Source organism: Lactuca saligna, chromosome 1, assembly GCF_052625555.1.
Source record: "Lactuca saligna cultivar CGN05327 chromosome 1, ASM5262555v1, whole genome shotgun sequence".
NCBI classification, from domain to species: domain Eukaryota; kingdom Viridiplantae; phylum Streptophyta; class Magnoliopsida; order Asterales; family Asteraceae; genus Lactuca; species Lactuca saligna.
The window spans coordinates 9,598,595-9,619,438 of NC_136417.1; the positions used below are offsets into that span (position 1 = coordinate 9,598,595).

The following is a 20,844-nucleotide window of genomic DNA, read 5'->3' on the forward strand; positions in this document are numbered from 1 at the left end:
ATCTAATGGTTACTAGATCTTGTACTGTAACCTAAAACCATGGAAAATATTTAATATCTCTATCTCTTCTGATATCTCTCCTATTCCATGATCCACTGCTCAGGCTATGTGTGATCCTTACTAGCGCGTATCTATGGATTCTGAAATGCCTGCCCTTCACACTAACCATACTTGGGATCTCGTCCCAAAACCCATGCATGCTAATGTTGTGGTCTGTCGTTGGTTGTATCGTCACAAGCTTGACAACAACGGTCGCTTGGAGCACTACAAAGTCTCATTTTTTCTCAAAGATTTCTCTCAACAACCTAGTCTTGATTTTGATGACACATTCAATCATGTCGTCAAACCCGCCACCATTCTACTGTTTTGAGCATCTCCATCTCTATAAACTAGCCAATCCACCAAATTGATGTAAAAATTTATTTTCTTCATGGTGAACTTGTTGAAAAATTTTATATACGTCAACCTCCTAGTTATGTCAACTCTCAGTTTCCTGATCATGTTTGTCGTCTTCACAAAGCTCTTTATGGACTCAATCAGCCTCCTCGTGCCTAGTACCAGTGTTTTGCTATTTTTCTCTCCTCCCTTAGTTTTCATAGCAACAAATCTAAAAGCTCTCTTTTCACCTTCCATCCTGGTAAGGACATCATTTATTTGCTACTCTATGTGGATGATATCATTCTTACTGCCTCTTCTCTGGCTCTGGTATCCAATGTCATTAAGCTACTCTCCTTGGAGTTTCCTATGATTGACCTTGGCTCTTTCACATTCTTCCTTGGTATTTCTGCTACTCATAGAGCTTTTACCCTCTTTCTTTTGTAATCTGCATTCGCTCAATAGATTCTCACACGTGTTGACATGGTCACGTGTAATCTTTATAACACCAGCTGACACCAAATCTAAGCTCTGCTCTGACGGTGACCCTGTTTCAGACCTTACCTTGTATCGTAGTCTTGAAGGTACCTTATAATATCCTACCTTCACCTGTTTACATATTTCTTATGTTGTTCAGAAGATCTGCCTCTTCGTGGATGATCTGCATATCCTGCATTTTCAGTATAAGACCATGCTCTTCTTTTGAATAAAAAATTGAAAGCATCATGCCTTTCATTACTTTACATTAAATAAGTATAAGACCATGCTCTTCTTTTGAATAAACAATTGAAAGCACCATGCCTCTCATTACTTTACATTAAACTATATTAAAAGCCATACTCTTCATTTTTTTACTCTTATTTTATAAAATAATAAAAGAATACAGACAAACCCTTTATATTTTACAACTGAAGTTTATAAAATATAAACTTTAACTTTTTGGTCAAAGGTCAAATTCAACAAACCAACTGAGTACGCGGGGCATACTCATCTGTACGTGGGGCGTACTTGATGGCTGACCAGGAAACGGGGGTTTGGCCATGTACGCACAGCGTACCAATTGGTACACCAATCATACGCAGATGGACCTTATCTTAACCCAATAAGTGCTTAATACTTCATCGTTTACATGTAAATTGCAGATCCAAGTTCCAAATACCGTTCTTGACCATAAAGTTTCCAACTTTATGGTCTTGAATGTCCAATAAGTGCTAAATGCTAGAAACCCCAACCTCTTAACCCATTAAGACCACTAAGCACATGAATGGGGAAGAGTTAAGAGTCAAGGACCTATTTTTGTGATTCTAAACTACTCAAAACGTCTGAAAGGACAGATTAAATGGGTTGGAGCATGTCATACTAAAAAAGGTCAAGTATTGAGACCAAAATATTCATGAATCAAGAACTTAGCAAGATCTAAGAAATTACATACCAAGTTTAAAACTTTATACCTCTTGTAGGTTGCTAGATAGGTGAAGATCCCAGATCCAAAGCTCCTTCAAGCTTCCAAGGTGGTTCTACTTCATTCTTCTTCCTTCAAGGCCACCAAAAACATACACAAGGGTCAAGAATGCTCAAACAAGTGGCTAGGGTTTGCTAAGGTTGTATGGATGTGTTGGGGGCTGATGAGGGATGAGGTTTGGAGGCCATAAGTTGATTAAATAGGGTTTGTGGATCTCACACATACACCCTGCATATGTGAGTCCGCCACAAAATTACAAAAATATCGTTATGAGCCTTTTGCAATCTTTTTCATGTACAAGGTCCAAAATACAATAAGTCTTCATTCTTAGGGTTGAAACTGAAAACACCTTATCAACGTAATGTTACAACTGGAGTCACAGATTGTGATCAAATAAAGCACCAATCGAAGTCGAAATCTAAAAACAAACAAACTAAAGTCGTAGTCATAATTAGAAATCCCTTTATGAATAAAAATGGAGTTTGAAAGAGACGATAGGCTCTAAATTCTGACCTGTCAAGTGGTTTTCAAGGTTATTTATAATTTTATAATTTTTTTATAGAAAAAATATTGATTAGAGTTAGGGATGTAAATGATTCAATCTACTCACGAGCTACCGAGATCGGATCACTAAAAGCTCGAAACGAGCCTAGCCTTATTGAACCCGAGCCTAGAATAAAGCTCATTTATGAAACGAGCATGATCTTCTGCACTTACAGGCTCGTTTAAGCTCGCGAGTTTAAACAAGCTTTTGTATAACTAACTTTTATTTTATATATTATTGTTTATTACTTATATATTATTAAAATGTGAAGAGAAAATAACCAGTGAAGCTCGATCTTTAACGAGTTTTACGGACAAACGAGCCTTAATAAGCCTTAACGAGCCGATCCCGAGCTTCATATATATTTCACGAGCTCGAGCCTCCAATCTTTTAATGAGCTTGAGCTTTGGTAACTTTAAACGAGACTGGCTCGATTAGTGTGAAGTTCGGTTAGACTCGTTTACATTCCTAATTAGAGTCCTTTCTCAAAAGCATATATAATAAATATAGTCTAGTGCTACTTATTAGTTTAAAAGTATAAAATTCTTTTTAATTGTCAATTTTATTTTATTTTATTTATCAATTTATATTGTAAATAATTAATGGTTTTACAATATGAGATTATTTAAACTATGACTTATATAACTTATTATTTAACCGCTTTCTTAAGATTTTAGTTCAATACAAGGCGCTTGCGTCATTGATGATGAACGGAACTTGGCTATTTCTAGAAGCTCGACTGCCGAACATCATTGGAGTAGACTGGTTCTCTCCAGAATCCACGTACTTCTCATTCACCCAAACGGACCCTGTTCCACCTTATATATCGCATTACTTTTAAGTTATTTCCAGATCTATATACTTCATCATTTTCATATCTAATATCCATTTTGATATATATCACGGTCCTTACACACCATTTCACTTGGTGGTTACTTCAAGTTTTGCAATAGACAAATAAAAATCTTATAACTCTCTTGTAACGTTTTAATGTTTTTAGAGTACTAAAGTTGATTAATTATTGTTTCAACAATACAAAAATTCCGGAATTAATTTTTGCACTACAAAAATTCCTAATTGTCTGTGCTTCAAACGATAGAACAATTTCGCACTGCATTGAAACCTGTAAAGCAATATTAGCGACATTTCGCAGCTAAAGGTTTAAACGGTGACAACCTGGACTTTTAGCAGCGACGTGTGTCGCCACTGATACTCGTTATTTTTGTAGGGTTGATAATGATCATTCTCCTGTTGGATAAGAGATCGAGGTAATTAACGAGGCATCTTAATTAATTAGTCGATGACCTAATAAATATCGCACCTGCGAACACGATCCAGCACCACTTTTGGAAAAGAGAGTGTGTCTGGTGAGTTTGTGCTGACTACACACCCACAATTCGATCCAACATTGCTGGCCATGCAGTGATTAATCAATTTCTTCTGACAAAGTAACCACCGTTCCATTCTTCCATTAATTAATAGGCCATTCATGGATGGTGATGGTGAACTATCTATTAACACCACCACTAACTCGATCTCTCAAAGGAAAAATGAAATGAACCCAACGTACTCTCTCCCCTTTCGCCTCTATATCCTTTTAATTTGGAACTACTTAATTATGTTACAAAATTTGTGTTTTTTCAAGAGTTATCAGTTCTAAAATGAAAATGGGTAAAAGTCTGTCGTATATTACTACAGTTAACCCCACTTTTAACTACTGGAAGGATGATCAGCAGGTAGATAAAGTGTGGTGAACAACATTTTCATGCATCTACATTACAAAGATTTTTATGCAATATCTAATTAGTATTTGAAGTACGAAAGGGTTGATGAGGATTGTCAACTGTGAACCCCTAATTCCCTAAAGAACTAGTACGTATTACTAAAGAAACTATTTTTCTCTTATTTTCCGTTCTCCTTAGCCCAAAAATTAAGTACGATCCAACAAAAAGAATAATTTCTCCCGTCATCAAGAAGCAGTTGTTTCTGTTTGAAAGAAGTTGCTTTCACAGGCGTTCCCCAATATAGAAAAAAGATCGATTAGCACTAGTACGTAGTGATGCCAATAATTATTTCCATAACGGTGTGTCAGTCACTTCTTGTTGATTTAATTGGTGTACTTTACTGTTTCGCTAGTGGAGAAATTAGGAGCATGTCTATCTGTCTATTTGAAGAAGTATGAAGCTATTTGACTTCATCAAACATGTCAGGATCGTTTGCAATGCCTGGCTTTTCATTTTACTGGAAAAGCATATATAGCTGCTATAGCAATCTCAACTGAATTGTTTAGGATAATTAATATCGTCAAAGAAACCTGGAAGAAATCAAATTCTGTTTCATCTGTATGTACATTAATTAACAGAGTCCGCCACAAAAGAAAGGCTCCTATAATTAGTCCTACCAATATGGAAAACTAGTTATTGTAGAATGGACTTGAGTATTCTTCTAATCTTCTTTGAGCATCCGACATGATCATAACTAATATCTTTTCCAAGGAATAGAGGGACTTGATTGCTTGTAACCAACGTATTACACCTTAAGGACATGCATGCCAGCTAGCTGATTAATACCATTCAGACCCTCAAATTTTATGTGGAATTTGGTGAAGGATTTTCTCGCAATTTAAACAGCGTATAGGAACAATAATCTTGTGTTAGATGTATATATGTAAGTTCCAAAATCAGGACATCCAACAGGTTAGTGAACAAACTTTTCTTCATGATATAGTCCATAAAGAATCACCATACATATTGGGTATTCATCAACAGAAATCATGACATAAAATGTAACTTGAATTAAAGGAGCTCCATATATAACTAGCTAGGCGGCCATGGAAGTTTCCTAATACCCTGAAAAGGGAAGATTTGTATGGCCAACACTATGTGCCATGTCTAGATTAGCCTGCACTATGAGACAGATCAAAAAGTAACTTGAAAAATACCAGAAATGGCAAGTTTCACAAAAAGTAAATGAAATCAGATGAAATCCTTTAGAGGGACATAAAATATCCAATAAATATATACATGTCCAGCTTTTACCAAGGCAAAGGGAGGTTGTGGATTATAATAAATATGTTTCCACTTTACACATTAGAAAAATGAAGAAAGGCGCAAACTTTAGTGGATAATGCTGATCCAGCACCGATGTCAAGGTCCATCTTGGGGTCTATATATGCAACACATGTTGGAAAAGGTTGAATGGTATAACTTTTCACTTGAATAATATCCTATACAACCCTTTTGCTCGGAACATTTTTAATATATTGCTTTCATGCTTCTACGTTTCACTTTAATTATACTGCAAGATGTCACATCTTACTTCTAATAACTCCCAAAACGACTCTAGGGCTTACCTTAATCACCATGACTCAAGCATCTTCTCCACCGAGAAAAGCCTTCCAATGATTGACACCTTCACATCTGAATCCCATCATACAGTACTTCATCACCTACCCATCGCATGCCACCACTGCATCGCTACAATCGGTCAAGGCCACAATTCCTACATCTCCTCTATGGTCATTGGGGGACAGTTTCTATACACAGGTTCTTCAGACAAAGAAATTCAACTATGGAATCGCAACGGGTTAAGCTCTCATATGGATCAAGAATATCTAGCTGATAACATGGTAATCAAGGGAAATGGTGCAGTAAAGTCGATGGTGATTTCAGGTGATAAATTATTCAGTGCCCATCAAGATCATAAAATCCGTGTGTGGAAAATCAGTGGTCATGAAACACAACAGTATAAGCTGACACACTTGGCTACACTCCCAACACTTGGTGATCGAGCCCTTAAACTTCTAACACCAAAGAACCATGTACAGGTGAGACGCCACAAGAAATCCACGTGGGTACATCATCTTGATACCGTATCAGCACTAGCCTTATCCAATGATGGATTGCTTTTATACTCGGTCTCATGGGATAGAACACTAAAGATTTGGCGGACATCTGATTTCAAATGTTTAGAGTCGATAGCTAATGCACATGATGATGCAATTAATGCACTAGCATTGTCTAGCAATGGAGATGTGTATACTGGATCAGCTGACAAGACAATAAAGGTTTGGAGGAAGGCATCAGAAGGCGAGAATCATACACTGGTTGCTATATTAGAGAAACATAAATCTGGGGTAAATGCCCTAGCACTAAGCATTGATGAGAATATGTTATACTCTGGTTCCAGTGATCGATCTATAATGGCTTGGGAGAAGAACATTGATGATGGAAACACAGTGGCTGTGGCTGCTTTAAGGGGGCACACGAAGTCTATCTTGTGCTTGGCCGTGATATCGGATTTGGTGTGTAGTGGCTCAGCAGATGAAAGCATAAGAATTTGGAGAGGTATTGGCAGATTCTACATTTGCTTAGCGGTAATGGAGGGACACAGAGGCCCTGTGAAGTGCTTGACAATGGAAAGGGATCATGAATATGATGATGATCCATCTGATCATACATCTTCTTATTTCATCTACAGTGGTGGTCTGGATCGTGACATCAAAGTGTGGCGGATTTCCATCCCTTCAACCTAGACCACTTCAATTCCTTCTCTTATAATATGTATGCTTGGGAGCATATGTATATGTAGAAGATTCTTCATATCCACTTTATGTGCTCTAGTATGGATCGCAGGAGAGAGAGAGAGAGAGAGAGAGAGAGAGAGAGAGAGAGAGAGAGAGAGAGAGAGAGAGACAAAATGTGATATGGTATGTTCCATAAGTTTTACGAGGTTTCCAGATGAAAGCCTTAATATTCTGCTACTATATATAATCTGTAAGACAGAAGTGGAGAGTGTGCTGTGTGCATGGTTACCTTGAAGTTGATCAAAATGCATTTTTGGATACTTCCCATAGGTAAACCTGAAGTTGGGAATTCATCCTAAGTTTTCTTTATTTATCCTTTCAAATAACATCGCAAATAATGATGAGTTTATTCATATATATCATGGTAATTAATGCTAGTTATTAGACATGTGTTCAATATAGAAATCCCCATCTTATAGTTTTATATGATCTCATTAACTTTTAGCCTATATATCCAAGAAGAAGGGTTAATCTGTTGTTGTTGTGTCTGGAAACTTATTAATTAATTATATCTTTGATCAGACGGATATAATCCTTTGGTAATATAGTTAATAAGCATCGTCAATCGTAATTTAATTGGTCTCTGATTCTTGGAAAGTAGCGACGGAACTCACTATCGCTGTTGCCTAATTTTCTAGTGGTGAATTTACGAAGCTGCCTTTGACAGTGCTCGGGTCAAGATTTATTTGTTATTATTTTGCCTCTCTCCAAAGTCAACAAATACGTTAATATAATTGCAATATTTCAACTTCACAACATGTTTTTCTTTAGTATGCTTAACATTTTTCAAGAGAGAGGCTTCTAACAAGTCCACACTAGAGAAAATCATGAAAGTTGCTTTTGACCTAAATAGTTTTTGATGGCAACTTTACAAGATTAGGTTCAAGATTTGATGTTTATCTCCTAGGTTTAACTGGACAGGTGTAATTATGTGTACAAGGTTCATCAGAATGCATGTAAGTCTATAACAGCTGAAGGTGATTAATTAACTATGCTTAACTTTTTTTTTTTTTTTTTTTTTTTTTTTTTTTTTTTTTTTTTTTTTTTTTTTTTTGAAACGGCAAATCTAACTTCTACACCTTAAATTCATCTATGTCTTAAACTAGACCTTAAATCCATCTATGTCTACGATGGGACTTGAACCCTCAACCTCAAGGAGGGAGGGCAACACCGGATACCGCCGGGCTAGAAGCCCTTTGATAACTATGCTTAACTAAGGTGCTGTTTGTTTTTTGGAAAAAACCTCTTTAAACCTTTTACTGCTGCGCGGCGCAGTACACGCGCAACACTTTTCATCTCGCAGCTGTTTGTTTTTTAGAAGTCTTCTGAATCAAAAACCTCTGCGCGTGCTCTGTTTGGCGCAGCACTTGTACTGCCTCTTCCAACCTCTTCTTCTTCTTATTTTATTGCTGAAATTTTGATTATATGTTATTAAAATTTTATTTCATATTTTTTCCTTTTTTTTCATTTATTCTTATTGAATTTATTTTTCATTTTTTTTATATTCAATAATAATAATTTCTTGATGAAATATCATTATTTTTTACTGAAAATATCTTTATTTTTTGTTGAAATATCATTCTTTTTTACTGAAATATCATTAATTTTTACCGAAATGTTATACATTATTAAATTTTACGTATTAAAAAGCTATTTTCGGTTTATAAAATTAGTTTATTTTAATTTTTTAATATCTGCAGCAGTATGCAGATGTTAAAAAAAAAAAAACATGTTTCTTATTATAGTCTGCAGCCGTTTGGTCCACATCTTCTACTGCAGAGGGTTGCAGAGGTGGTCTGCAGACTTCATGAATTTTTGCTTCAGAAAATCAAACAGCACCTAAGTTAACTTTATCCACCTATAATTAATAAAACCCATACTTACACTAATTAAGAACAAGTGCGACATATGTGGGGTTCATTTCTATCTCTGGATGCATGGAGTTGTACCTTATGATCAAGATGATACCAACGTAGATCATATATATCAACTTTTTCAGTGAAAAAACTATATTGGATTTTTTTCACAGATCGAACTTGTTAAATAACAAGTTTATGGTAAGAGTTTTTTCACTATTATTTTATTTATTTAAAACTATATGAAAAACCTCTCATATAATAAGAATTTTATTTATTTATCTATTATACTACTTATATGATTGTTATTGTGGGACTATAAAAAAGCTTTCATATAATAAGTGTTTGTAAAGTTTTATACTGTTGATGCATGTGGTGATAAAAAGCTTTGTGAAAAACTCTCTTAATGTGCATGCTTAAAAAATAAAAATAAAAATAAAAAACACAACATGATGTAATTCTTATATTCATAGCTATGAAAATTAATGAAGTCCAGATATTAATGAATAATCATAATAAAGTGGCAATCAAGTGACATGACATGATGTAATTAAACCTTCAAATTCAACAATTATTTGGTATAAACTTCTACCATTTGATCATTTTGATTAATCATAAAGTGAGGGAGCATTAGGTGAATGTATCATTCCTTAAGACTACTATGACTAAATATGTAACCACTATCTTGCGACAAGATAATAAGAGAAAATATAATTTATTATGCCTTTTTAATTGTTGAGTTGTGGAGCGTGATTTCCAACTTAACGTGATGATGGTCTATAATTTCTATTATAAGTTATATAACACTATAGTGTTAGCCTGCTATAGAATTTCTATACTCTTGAATAAATTTCCTTAGAGTAAAACAATAACAAATTCATGTGGATTTAGATGATTATTATGAGTCCGAACAGAAAAATACTTTCAAATGTAGCATTCGAGTTTTTATTATACTTTATTTAAATTTAATACTATATGTTTTCAAAAGTTAGGTTTATGATTTAGCTTTATTACCCAATAGTGAAATGATCTAGCCGAATCTGATGAAAGAGCACAACATGGACAGGTAGTGTCTCCTAATTCGTTTTGAAGGACACCCATCCATGGGTCAAAAAAATTATTTGGTGATAAATAATAGCATAATAAGTCTTGACCTCTCCAATTACTAGAAACTTAGGTATCAACAGACAGATAATTCCGTTGCTAATCCATCGCCAGACTATCAGCGAGCGACTGAATAGCGAGGAAATTTTCGATCGAAAAAATCATTGTCGCTAATTGTCAACGATAGATTTAACGGCAAATTAGTGACGGATTAGCGATGCCACAATTTACTCAGGGAGCTTCTAGATTCCGACGTTAATCCTTCGTTGATGTCCGTCGCCAATCCTTTGCTGATTTTTAGTAATGAACAATTTTTCTGTTTTTAACAGCGGTCTGATAAGTGTCGAATCTGTCACTATTCCATAACAAGATTTTACAAATGTGTGTCAAATTTTATACCTCAAAATCAAATTTTCAACATTCAACTACTATAATAAATATTAATAGTTGATTAACAAAATAAAAATTCATCGTCGATTTCCAAGTATTGAAACCAAATTACAAAAAATTAAAAGTATCAAAGTATACTTAGATAAATAATCTTGGCTATTTCTTGTTTTTTTATCAAAATCTTCATGTTTTCCCATGTGCTCTTCCTTCATCTCATCATGATTAAGATCGACAATAACCTACAAAACAACAATACCAAGTTTACACCTAATTAAACATCAAACTGATTGAGTAATAGTATTAGTTTCCATTTATAACAAGAAATTTAAAAGTTTATTACCTTCCATAACAATGTGAGTAAAGCCCCGTTTGTTTACCTCTTAATTGCAAAATTAAGAGGTAATGTCTTAAAATTTTAGATTCAGAGTGTTTGTTTGAGTATTAATTTTTACCTCTTAAACTAAAAAATGCCTCTTATTTTTTCAGATATCAAAACAAGTCTGAAAAATAAAAAAAAGGGACGCTTCCTAATTTGCCCTAGATTAATCGACCGCCTCCTCTTCTCTTCTGTCTTCACTTCGCTTCGTTGCTTATCTGTGGGTCGATACATCTCCGGCGCCATCATCGACAGGATCGTCGACCAATCTTATCTTCGTTGCTTACCCTAGATTAAACAAACGGGGCCTCAATCGTCGACCAATTTTATCTCCGGCGCCATCATCGACAGATTCTCCATCTCAGGTATGCTTCCGCCTCATCTTCTTTCTCTTGCGTCGCCTATCTCCTTGTTTGGATCGATCTTTACAGATAATAGATTGAGGGTGTTTGTTATACCGATTTGATTGAATACCCCTCATATTGCTTCTTCCAATATGTACCTGTGTTTTGTGTTTGTTCCCGTTTCTTGAGGAGTTTTTTGGTTCGTAATGAGAATTGTTGTTGATCAAAAAAAAATTATACCGATTCGATCACATTCCATTCCATTTCATTTGATACTTTTTCAACTCAAACTCTTTACACCACAACTTTAAGCTCAACACGACAGAACTTTATGATATAAATCATGAACAGTTTCAATGATGCATTATATATCATGTTAAAAAAAGAAATGGCTACAATGAGTCCAAGTGCAAAGGTTGAGGATAACTCTCTGTTCACTTGTTCATAGCTTTTCTTGAAATAATGATTTAAATAGCTTTGTTCAATCAAAAGCTATTTTTAACGTTAAGCTTGATTTTGATGTTCAATTTTGATGTCATATGATCCAATGTTGATGAAATTTTGAAGTTATATGTTTAATTTTGATGTCATATGATCGAATGTTGATGAAAATTTGAAGTTATATGTTCAATTTTGATGGTAGGCTTGATTGTGTTTAAGGAATATAATGAAATTTTGATGTAATATGTTCAATTTTAATGTCATATGATCGAATGTTGATGTTGGATTTTTAATATGCATTAGTTAATTTGAAAGAAGTTGCATGTAACCCGACTTCAGGCTTTCCGTTCCCTCCTCCAGGTTTTTAATTCTTTTTAAGATTATTCTAAAATACGATATTAAATTTCTATATATAATACTTCCTTTACTCATGTGTACAGATAAATATTACCTTTGCGATGCTGCATACACCAACACTCGTGGATTTATGACTCCTTATCGCAACTCGAGGTATTGGTTAGCCGACTATCGACGGCGACGTCCGTTAACTAAGGAAGAAAAATTCAATCATGCACATGCGCAACTCAGAAATGTTATTGAACGTGCTTACGGTGTTTTGAAGGCGAGATTCCCAATTCTAAAGCGAATGGCTCCTTTTCCTTTTTCAGTGCAAAGAGATATAGTCGTTGCTTGTTTTGCAGTCCACAATTTCATAAGGAAATGCGATATCCATGATGAGTTATTTATGGCGTTCGAGGAGAACAATGCTCAACCACAAGGGGGACAAAATGATGGCGAAAACGTACACGATATGGAATGGTGTTTACAAGGAAATGAATACATGGATAATTTACGTGACCAGATTGCGAATCAATTGGGGTGAAATTAAATTTGTAGGATTTTATTTGGATTTTAGTATGATATTTTGGATTTAAAAATATTTATGTTTGATTTGGATTTGTGTTTAATTTTGATTTATGCTAAATTTGGATTTTATATGGTGTTTATATATTTTTTTAATACATAATTAAGAATTTTTATTAGGTTATTTTCTAAATAAACAGTTGAATTTAATAAAAAATAAAACAGAAGGGTAAAATGGTCATTTTAATAATTCAGCAGAACAATTCATAGGTCCCAACCAAACAGCATGTTAAACATTCAGGTCTTAAAATTTCAGACCCTCTTAGAAATTCAGACCTCTTAAAAATTCAGATCTTAAAAATTCAGATCCTGCCAAACAGCCCCTAAGTTGTGTTATGGATCCAATGCAAGTTTAGTAACTTAAAGTATACTCTATCTTATGAATGACATCCGCATATGAAACAACTATTAATGTCATATTTAGTCAGATTATTTAGAGTACAATGTCTTGCTTGGAAAAAAATAATGAAAGCTCATTGCTATAAATATATTGCACATATTAATTAATAAGTTAAAAGAAAAATAATCATACATAATTGTGTAGTGCATCCATGGAAATCTAAATGTTAGAGAGCCAATCTATCATTCATTAACTACCATAATAGTTGCTACACCAAACTACAATGAATGGATAAACCAAAGTATATGTAATGTAATGCATGGAAAAAAGATGATATATATATATATATATATATATATATATATATATATATATATAAACACATGAACACATAAATGATTTTAATATGGTCCTTTAGTGAATCTATTAAGGGATACCAGAGCCCATGAAAAGGTGCAATATGAATACATATACATGTTGTATCATTTCACATAGCTAGTAAAACACACAACCTGTTTTGCATTAATACACTACAAGGAAAAGAACTTGAAGTTAGAACAAAATTAGAAAGTATAAATGAACTGAAAATGCATACAATGTTAGAGTTGTTCATCTTTCTTGGTGTGTACCTCGAAGTAGTCCTAAGCATCATATCCCTTTTCATATTACTTTCACCAACATCATTCCATATTTCTACATTAATATAAAAAAAATATTCAAAAGTCTCTTTCAAAAACATAAAAAGTTAATATTCCTAAAAACAAAGTTAGTTGTTTCATTCAAATTTAGATAATGTAAAAACAATATACCTTATTTTGAAGACATGATAAAAACTATATACCTTATTTCTTGACAAACATCAACTAAAACAAACGAAAAAGCACCATCTGTAATGCCCCGATTCTCAGGTATGGTAAATATGAATTTTTGGATTAGGCCCTACTCGACGAGTTGGTTTACCTACTCGACGAGTTGGTTTACCTACTCGACGAGTTGGTTTACCTACTCGTCGAGTAGCAGTGAGAAGGATCGTGGGTTAAGTGACCTACTCGGCGAGTCCATAATGGGACTCGACGAGTAGGAGCTAGCAAGTGAAACCCTAATTCCCGGGGTTTGCACCCCTATTTAAAGGGACATTAGCCTCCCTTGGACCTCCTTACAGTTCCAAAGAACCCTTGAGAGCCTTATTCGTGTGTATGTGCCTTGTGTGTGTGTTTGAAGATTGAAAGATAGTTCTTGGAGGGAGAAGGAGATTGAAGCAATTGGAGTGTGGGAATCAACACTCATCTCATATATCAACTTCAAAAGGTACCCAATCCGTCATTCTCCTTATAGATCTCCTTTATTGGGTGAGTTTTAGGGTTTTCATGGAATATCAAGTTGGTATAATGAGCTATGGGCCATATCTGAAGTTGTAACTGATGGGTTTTGAGCATTCTAACACTTCCTAAGTGTACATGCAACCCTAATAACCTTGGATCTATGTTTGTCTAATTATCATGCAAAGTTGAATTCCAAGGTTATATTCCTATCTAGCATACATGGGAACAATTTTAACTTAAAGTATAGATAGAATAACTTACCTTGTTGTTGTTTGTGTTCCTTGAAACCTTGTGAGCCTAGCACCCCAAGTGTGATGCCTCAAATGCTTCACACAACACCAAATGCTCTTGGAAGAACTTATGAGAGAATGCACACTTCTCAAAAATCGGCCAAGCCCTCTTATTTCTTAGTGTAACCGATTTTAGGTGGAGAACATGTTACTTATATAGTGTTGACACATCTAGGGTTAAACCCTAATGTGTCATGACTCTTCATTTCCATGACCCATGGGTTTGTAACTCCCATGGAGCATCCTATGGGTGGAACCCAACTTGATAATCCATGGAGCCTCTTAGCCCACTATACAAGATATGGATGATTTACATAATCAACCCATATATTTAAATAGTTATCTTTTGATCACATAATTAATTCTTGATCAAACTAATCAAATAATATTATTAATATATTAGAACTTATAATATATTAATAATCTCCAAGTGTTATTTCTCTCATTTAGTCTATCCAATTGCACGGTGCCATGCAACCCAAATGGACCATGCCGGGTCGGGTCAAGTACATACCAGAAATAGTTATGGACTTAGACACCTTATCCAACAGTCTCCCACTTGGATAAGTCTAATAACTATTACTGCAAGTATGACTTCAGGAACCGATCGGCAATCGTAGCTCTTTACAAGGTTTCTCGGAACTGAGAAGATGATGGTACGCCATTTAAGATAAGTGATCATATAATCCTCTGTTCTAGATATCAGTCGGACAAATACACGGAACAATGTCTTACTTATTGTCCAACAGTTTGTTTCCCGATTTTCGATTTGTTTGACAAAGAACTCCATTGAACACATCAATTTAGTTCTGACCGGGCCCGGCACATAGGTCAAAACAAAATCATCGAGGGGCCCAGATATCAGCTTCTAATCCAAGAAGGAACAGATAAACTTCGACTCATATGTTTGTTCTACCACTCATTGAATTACACACAAGAGCGCGATTTATAACATCGAGTTACCAATGCGTTTTTCGTACAATCAATGCATAACCAACTTGTAAGTAACAAATCATATCTCTAGGTTTGAAGACTTATACGATATTACCGTCTCACGATCACTCGAGATAGAATTCCATGAAGTGATTCCAGTGAGCGTGGGTTGAGTCCAATGCTCAGAACTTTTGAGCACTCATGATTGTTGTAGCCTTGTCCAAGACCTCTACAACCAAACATGACAGTCTTGATTCATATCTACTTCCGACATATGACCGACTGTGGAGGTTTGAATAATATGTTATACCAAACAAAAATTATTCTGGAAGTCAAAACATGCAAAAGAAATATAGTAAATGATCGACAAGAGATAGCAACACTTTACTCATAAATAAAACACTTTTATTCATCATCAGATGTCAATTACACTTTACAAATTTCGAGGTTATCTAACTACTAAATCTAATATCATCCTTCAGCCCTATGCTCCGAGCATGCTGGAGATGCTTAACTCGAGTCAGTCCCTTCGTGAGGGGATCTGCCGGATTCTCATCTGATGATACCCTCTTTGCCACGAGGAGTCCTTCTTCGATCCGATGTCTGATGAAATGGTATTTTCTGTCGATGTGTCTGGATCTCCCGTGATCCCTTGGTTCCTTGGCTAAGGCAACAGCACTTTCACTATCACAGAAAATTTCCATTGGCTCTTTAATAGCTGATACAACTCCAAGGTCTCCAATGAAGTTCCTCAGCCATAACGCCTCCTTTGCCACCTCGCTAGCTGCAATATACTCTGATTCACAAGTAGAATCTGCCACTGTCTCTTGCTTGGAACTCTTCCAAGAAATTGCTCCTCCATTTAGGGTAAAGACCCAGCCCGACTGAGAGCGGAAATTATCCCTATCAGTCTGGAAGCTAGCATCACTATACCCTACAACTCTCAAGTCATCACTCCCACCGAGGGTAAGGACCCAGTCCTTAGTCCTTCGTAGGTACTTGAGAATATTCTTTACCGCAGTCCAGTGTGCCTTGCCAGGGTTCCCCTGAAACCTGCTAACCATGCTCAGGGCAAAAGCTACATCAGATCGGGTACACGTCATAGCATACATGATCGATCCTACAGCCAAAGCATAAGGTACTCGACTCATTTGTGCTATCTCAGCCTCAGTGCTAGGGCTTTGTGTCTTACTCAGTTTGACGTTACTCTGGATGGGCAATTCTCCTTTCTTGGAGTCCTGCATGCTGAATCTCTTCAGCACCTTATCCAAGTAGGTATTTTGACTAAGTCCAATTAGTCTTTTACTCCGATCTCTCAAGATCCTTATCCCTAAAATATAGGCAGCTTCACCAAGATCCTTCATAGCGAAACACTTTCCAAGCCAGGACTTTACTTCCTGCAGGGTTGGAATGTCGTTTCCTATGAGTAGTATGTCATCCACATACAATACCAAGAAGCTAACTATACTCCCACTAGCCTTGACATACACACAAGATTCATCTTCACTCCTAGAAAAGCCAAATTCCTTGACCTTTTCATCAAAGCAAAGATTCCATCTGCGAGGTGCTTGCTTTAACCCATAAATGGATTTCTCAAGCTTACACACTCTATTGGGGTACTTGTTTCTGACAAAACCCTCTGGCTGACTCATGTAAACATCTTCAGCCAACTTTCCATTAAGGAAAGCGGTTTTGACATCCATTTGCCAAATTTCATAGTCATGAAATGCGGCTATGGCTAACAGAACCCGAATAGACTTAATCTTGGCTACCGGAGAAAAGGTCTCATCATAATCCACTCCAGGAATTTGAGAGAAGCCCTTTGCAACCAGTCTAGCCTTATAAGTGTGTACTTTACCATCCATGTCGGTCTTCTTCTTGAAGACCCACTTGCACCCCACTGTCTTACGACCTGGTACATTTTCAACCAAGTTCCAAACTTGATTGTCATACATGGATTGTATCTCGCTATCCATAGCTTCTTTCCATTTAGCAGACTCGGGGCCTGCCATGGCTTCCTCGTAGCTGTTAGGGTCATCTTGACTTACTAGTGTTCCATCACTAATAAGTGTCTCACCTTCTGCAGTAATATGGAATCCATAGTAATGCTCAGGTGCACTCCTAACTCTTGTGGAACGCCTCAGAGGTACAGATTCGTCAATTGGCTCAACAGGAGTTTCCTCCTCAAGTTGAGGGCTAGAGTTTGAAGTTCCATCACCACTTGACTCTTGAATTTCTTCAAGATCAATTTGCCTCCCACTGTCTCCTTGGCTTATAAACTCTCTTTCTCGAAAGACTCCTCTTCTTGCTACAAAGACCACATTGTCACTAGGTCTGTAGAAGAGGTAACCAAAGGATTGCTGTGGGTAGCCGATGAAAATACACCTCTCGCTTCGAGGTTCAAGCTTATCATGAGTCTCGCGTCTCACGAAAGCCTCACAACCCCAAATCTTGATGTGGTCTAGTTTAGGTACTTTACCAGTCCACATCTCGTGAGGAGTTTTGGCAACTTTCTTTGTAGGGACTAGATTAAGGATATGGGCGGCAGTCTCTAAGGCATACCCCCAGAATGAGATTGGTAGCGAAGCTCGACTCATCATGGAACGAACCATGTCCAACAAGGTTCGATTACGCCTCTCAGCCACACCATTCAACTGCGGTGTCCTGGGAGGTGTCAATTGTGAGACAATCCCACATTCCCTTAGATAGTCGAGGAAATCTGAACTAAGATACTCACCACCCCGATCGGATCGAAGCATCTTAATGTTCCTGCCCAATTGATTCTCGACTTCCTGTTTAAATTCCTTAAACTTCTCGAAAGTCTCTGACTTATGCTTGATTAAGTAGACATATCCATATCTACTGTAATCATCAGTAAAAGTCAAATAATAACGATTAGCATCCCTTGTGGCATGTTTGAATGGTCCACACACATCCGTGTGTATAAGGTCCAACAAACCTTCACCCCTTTCACACGAGCCTGTGAAGGGTGACTTTGTCATTTTTCCAAGTAAGCATGATTTGCAACTATCATTTGACTTTAGGTCAAACGACTCCAAGACTCCATCCTTTTGGAGTTGGCCTATGCGTTTCTTGCTTATATGTCCAAGACGACAATGCCATAATGATGCTTTATCCAAGTTATTATTATTAGTAGAATCAATACACAAAACATTATTTCCTAAGTTATCTACAACAGACATAGCTTCATACACACCATCACAAGGTAATGCTTTAAAATAAAGAACATTATTAAAGAAAGCATCAATAGAACCAACTTCATTATTAAACGAAAAGGTAAACCCTTGTTTGTACAAAGCATGAAAGGAAATAATATTTCTTGCCATTCCTAGCGAGTAACAACACTTATTCAAATCTAAACTAAACCCACTACTTAGCGATAAAGTATAAACTCCAATCTTGGTGACAGGTGAAGCTTTCCTGTTCCCCATGATCAAGTTTATTCTTCCTTGCTCCACATCCTCACTTCTTCTTAGTCCCTGCAAGTCACAACAAATATGAATACCACAACCGGTATCAAGGACCCAAGATTTCGAATGGGGTGAGTTATTAGAAATGATAGTGTAAATACCTGCATGGTTGGGTTTGACTTTCCCATCCTTCACATCCTGCTGGTACTTTGGGCAGTTCCGTTTCCAATGAGCTTTTTCATGGCAATAAAAGCATTCAGCCTCTTTTGGGTCAGAAGAAGGAGTAATGAAACCTTTCTTGGTTCCACTTGAAGAAGAGCCATCAAGGGTTCGAGCCTTGGTACCCTTCGAAGATCTCTTTCTCTTCCTCCCTCGACTTTTCCCGATTGCCAAAACCGGAGTTGAGTTTGGAGTAGGAGTGATAGCAACCGACTTCCCCTTAAGACCTGTTTCTGCAGTCTTGAGAAGTCCCTGAAGTTTGCTGAGAGTGACCTCTTCCTTATTCATGTGATATGTCATGCGGAATTGATCATAGCACGATGGTAAGGAGCGCAAAATTATATCTATTGCTAGCTCCTCAGGGAGGTTCACATTAAGTTTCAGCAATCGATCCACATACCTTTGCATTTTCTGCATGTGGCTCGTGACGGAAACCCCATCCTTCATCATGGTTGTTATCATGGAGCAGATGATTTCGTACCTCTCTTGTCGTTCACTTTGATGGTATCTTTCCATCAAATCTTGGTGCATTTCATAAGGGTAGAAATCCTCATAGGACTTTTGGAGTTCTGTTGTCATTGTAGCCATCATGATGCATGCTACTTTCGTAGCATCCTTTTCATGTGCCTGAAAGTCAGCGATCTCCTGAGGAGTTGCAGTGGTCTCATCAATCTCCTTAAGCTCCTTGTCAAGGACATATTCTTTGTCCTCGTAGCGGGTAATCATCCTGATGTTTCTGATCCATTCATTGAAGTTGGATCCATCAAAGGTGACTTTCCCACACAAACTCATAAGAGTAAAGGAGCCATTAGGATTCGAGCCAGAAGCATTATTTGAAGACATCTGAAAGAGAAGAACAAGTTTAGTGTAGATATAAGAGAGTCCTTAATAAAACACCCAAATGTAATATTAAGGCTAGGATCCAATCACAATATAATAACTTAGAAGAGGTATGCCGTAATCTAAGCTATACCATATTTGAAAGGTAGGTGAATGACGATTCACCAATTTCCACCACGAAAACCAAAATATTAGATATTAGGTTTTATTGGTTTTTAGAAATTCCTAGATTCTTTGAGATTCAATGAACTTTCAAAGGCATGTTTCAATCTCGAGAGTGCCCTCCAAGTTTTGTGACTGGAATACCGAGGATCACAAAACGAGGTGTGAAGTAACCATGCAAATCACTTGGTACCCTTAAAGTTTATCACTCAATCGATGTGCCGGTAAACCACACACGCTCCACCGATACCATAATAAACCTTAAGTCACCCTTTACCTACCTTGTTAAGTCCAAGTTAGTGTGTCGGTTAACCACACACGCTCCACCAACGACTTAGACAAAGTGTAAAGTGTAATTTCATGGATTAGCACCTTATTCACATTTTCCTAAAGTAACTAAGATTGGGAATTTAATAAAACATTTAGTTACTTTACAATATACATCATACTTTGAATGAGAGTTTATAAGTCCTTGTCTTACCCGTTCGGCTAACGACCCTCCACCAGTCAAGCAAGCGGTGGGTGAGAGTAGACACCCATTAAGTCACGATTTTATAGGCAACAACCTTATACCCACCTTATAGACCGGCTTCGTGAATGAGGCGTACTAGCGGTAAGACGACTTTATTCTTATACATATATATATATAATTATTAAATCATCATAATATAAGTATAAGGGTTGAATTTTAACTTTTAAAATTCTAGGGGTTGGAACTTAAAGTTTTAACTTAACTTTACTTGTTCCAAAACTTGAGGGCAAGTTTTGTAACTTTCAAAACTTTTCATTTCTTGTAACTTATGAGTTTAATAGAGTAATAAAATGAAGACTCTTCATTTTTCTAACTCTTGTGTTTGTTTTAATGGTTTTAATTCAAGTGTGACTCTTGGTTTTCCAGAACTTGAG

General features: G+C 36.4%; 1 protein-coding gene across 1 annotated transcript; it reads left to right on the top strand.

Annotated features, from left to right (window-relative positions):
• The first annotated feature begins 5,602 nt into the window (after positions 1–5,602).
• On the top strand, positions 5,603–7,319 carry LOC145048083 (protein JINGUBANG-like). Its single transcript, XM_078996499.1, has one exon. It carries the CDS (start codon positions 5,686–5,688, stop codon positions 6,913–6,915), a length of 1,230 nt encoding a protein of 409 aa, XP_078852625.1. The 5' UTR covers positions 5,603–5,685; the 3' UTR covers positions 6,916–7,319.
• The last annotated feature ends 13,525 nt before the right edge of the window (positions 7,320–20,844 follow it).